The sequence below is a fragment of the Frankliniella occidentalis genome, unplaced genomic scaffold (genome assembly GCF_000697945.3).
Source record: "Frankliniella occidentalis isolate FOCC.00 unplaced genomic scaffold, Focc_3.1 Scaffold510, whole genome shotgun sequence".
Lineage (NCBI taxonomy): Eukaryota > Metazoa > Arthropoda > Insecta > Thysanoptera > Thripidae > Frankliniella > Frankliniella occidentalis.
The window spans coordinates 27,414-30,081 of NW_026267627.1; the positions used below are offsets into that span (position 1 = coordinate 27,414).

Here is a 2,668-nt window from a genome sequence, read left to right on the forward strand (position 1 = left end):
AAGAAATAACAGGACATGCGCAAGAGGCTCTAGGCGTACATATTGTGTTAAATAATAAAAAACAACAACTAGAAAACCAAAACCGTACCGCACGTGGGACTCACCCATACATAGGCTCGCAACGCGAGATCATGAGAAAACGACCGAATTTTGCCTCATTGGCACAGGATTAACTGAAAAAACGAATGTCTTGCCACGGCATTTTTTTTTTCTTTTGAAAAATAATGGCGTGGCAAGCATTATGGTGCAACCGTGAAATTTCATTCGCTATCATTTCACATCCGACTGTATTTTTTAAAAAGGCACTCTACTTACCAATCCCAAGTTAGACGAGCAATTCAGATCAATTGTATCCCCCGACACCTCCTCAACATCTATGAACTCTTCATCAGACATCTTTTGAATTTTTTTTTCTTCTATCAATCAACGTTACATACGACCTTGTTCGAAGGTGGACGCTGGACAAATGCGAGGCGCTGAGGCAGGCTTCAACATGCCGGCACACACCCCCTCCCCACCGAACCCTTCCTTCACCCCCCGCATCCCTCTTGCTACGGTGGCGCTCTTAACTCGCTCCCGCTCCGCAGACCGGGGCGGCCCTATGGTGGCCAGGGCGAGGCCGAGCTCGAAAACGCGGCTCAAGGCTCTGCCGGCGCTGCCCGCGCTGCCCGCGCTGCCCGCGCTGCGTGTGCTCGCGCTGCGTGTGATGGGTGTGCTAGCGCTGCTATCCCCCCACACAGCACCACGCCAGCTGCCTGACGCGGCCAAGGCCATGCCGGTGGTGCCGGCGCTGCCCAACCTCAGCAACTTCAGTATGCTGCAGTAGCGGCTCAGCACTGGGTGGCGGGACAGTTGCTCAGCAGGCGCGCGGTGAGCGAGCCTAGCACCAGTCGTGTTGTAACGTGTTTGAAACTTGAGTGGCTGATATTTACCGATAGGTGGCGCGCGAGCGGCCGAACGCTGGTATAAATCAAGGACGACCACCGCATGCAGTCATTACTACTGTTCGCTTCGTCCTGTTCACATCATGTTTAACCCCGACCGTTACCCTGTGCCTCTCCCTCGGCTTCTTCCAGTTCACTCCAAGATGTCCTATGCTTTCTGTGACATGCAAATGCTTAGGGAGGCAAGTGGGCAGTATGTCATTAAAGAATTTAGCATCTATGACCCCTACTTTAATAAAAGCTACACGGAGATATTTGCTCCGCCTTATCCAGCCGACTGGCTCCCACCCAAACAGCGCAAACAAAATGACTACATTACGAAGCGCATTCACGGCATCACGTGGGAACAGGGCACACTGCCATACTCAGAGTGTCACGACTACATTAAAATGGTGACAAGTATCTATGCCGATCTGTATGTCGAAGGAGATGAGAAGAGGGCAATCCTACAGAATATAGTGTCCCATGCACGTATCACAGACATTGGTGTACTGGGATGTCCACGCCTGGATACCCTACCTAAACTGCCATTCTCTGATCTTAACAGTAAAAGCATGCACTCATCACTTAGCTGTGCTGAACAAAACGCTCAACGCATTGGCGTATGGTTTGAACACCAACTTCTTTAATAAGTAATCAAGAAAAATACATTAATAAAAAAAAGTGGGATTTGAACCCAATTTCCTTTAAAGACATTGGGTGACATTGGGGCACAAGGGGACACTGCTGTGCGCGCGCACACACACAAAAACCAATGACAAGAGTGGATTTGAACCCATGAGCCGGTGGGACGGGACCAGATCTTAAGCCATTCATTCATTGGGGTGACATTGGGGCCATGAGCCACAGAGAAGGGTATACGTGGACTTAATTTAGGTTTGGGTTACCCACCCAATAGATACTCTCACAAAAAAAAAAATATACACACAAAAAAAAATCCTTCTTCTTCTTCTTCTTTTTAAAAAAATAGGTTAGGTTAGGTTTGTCGCCAAAAAGATACCCTCACAAAAAAAAATAGGTTAGGTTACACACCAAAAAAAAAAGATTCCTCACAAAAAAAACACAAAAAAAGCATCCTTTTCAAAAAAATAGATTAGGTTAGTCGCCAAAAAGACACCCCCCTAAAAAAAGGGGAAGTGACATTGGGGAGGTGACATTGGGGAATCAAAATGGCGGGGGGTGACAGAGGGGTATTCATACTACTATTATACATCCGCACATTCTTGTTATCAAATAAACATATTTTAACGTCAGGCGTACTTTTTATCAACTCAACATAGACATTTTAAATGTCAAAAGGTAGTTTTTGGAAAAAGGGCGAACGTGACGCTGTCAGTAATGAAGCTTCTCGCCACAAACTTATTTGACAATTTTCAAAAACAATACCAGTTTTTCAAAAAATGTAAAACGGTTTTTTGATGTCAATTTAACATTGAAAAGGCAAACCTAATGTTAATTTGACATCAAACTCCAAGGAAACATTGAGAAGGTTTTTATTGAGTGTGATGCTACCCCAGAAGAATTGAGTGACCACCAACAGCTCATTTCTAAAAGTATTGAAGAAATATATTATCTTCTTCAAGAAACTGATAGTGACGAAATCTGAACTGAACCGCTTCAAGTTATGTGATTTCCTGTTTCATACGTAATACCCGTAATCTGCCTTCCTTTCATATCTTGATTATGCTGTTTCTCAATTTTTATGTAACGACAAGTAGTGCCTA

The 2,668-nt window shown here is 45.1% G+C and overlaps 1 protein-coding gene across 1 annotated transcript in view; it reads left to right on the forward strand.

Moving 5' to 3' along the window:
- The first annotated feature begins 856 nt into the window (after positions 1–856).
- The window catches only part of LOC127751478 (uncharacterized), a 6,258-nt gene continuing 4,446 nt past the window's right edge, over positions 857–2,668 (forward strand). The window contains exon 1 of the mRNA XM_052275116.1: positions 857–1,607. Within this exon, the coding sequence (XP_052131076.1) occupies positions 1,028–1,573 (546 nt within the window). The 5' untranslated portion in view covers positions 857–1,027 and the 3' untranslated portion in view covers positions 1,574–1,607. The remainder of the gene's footprint in view (positions 1,608–2,668) is intronic.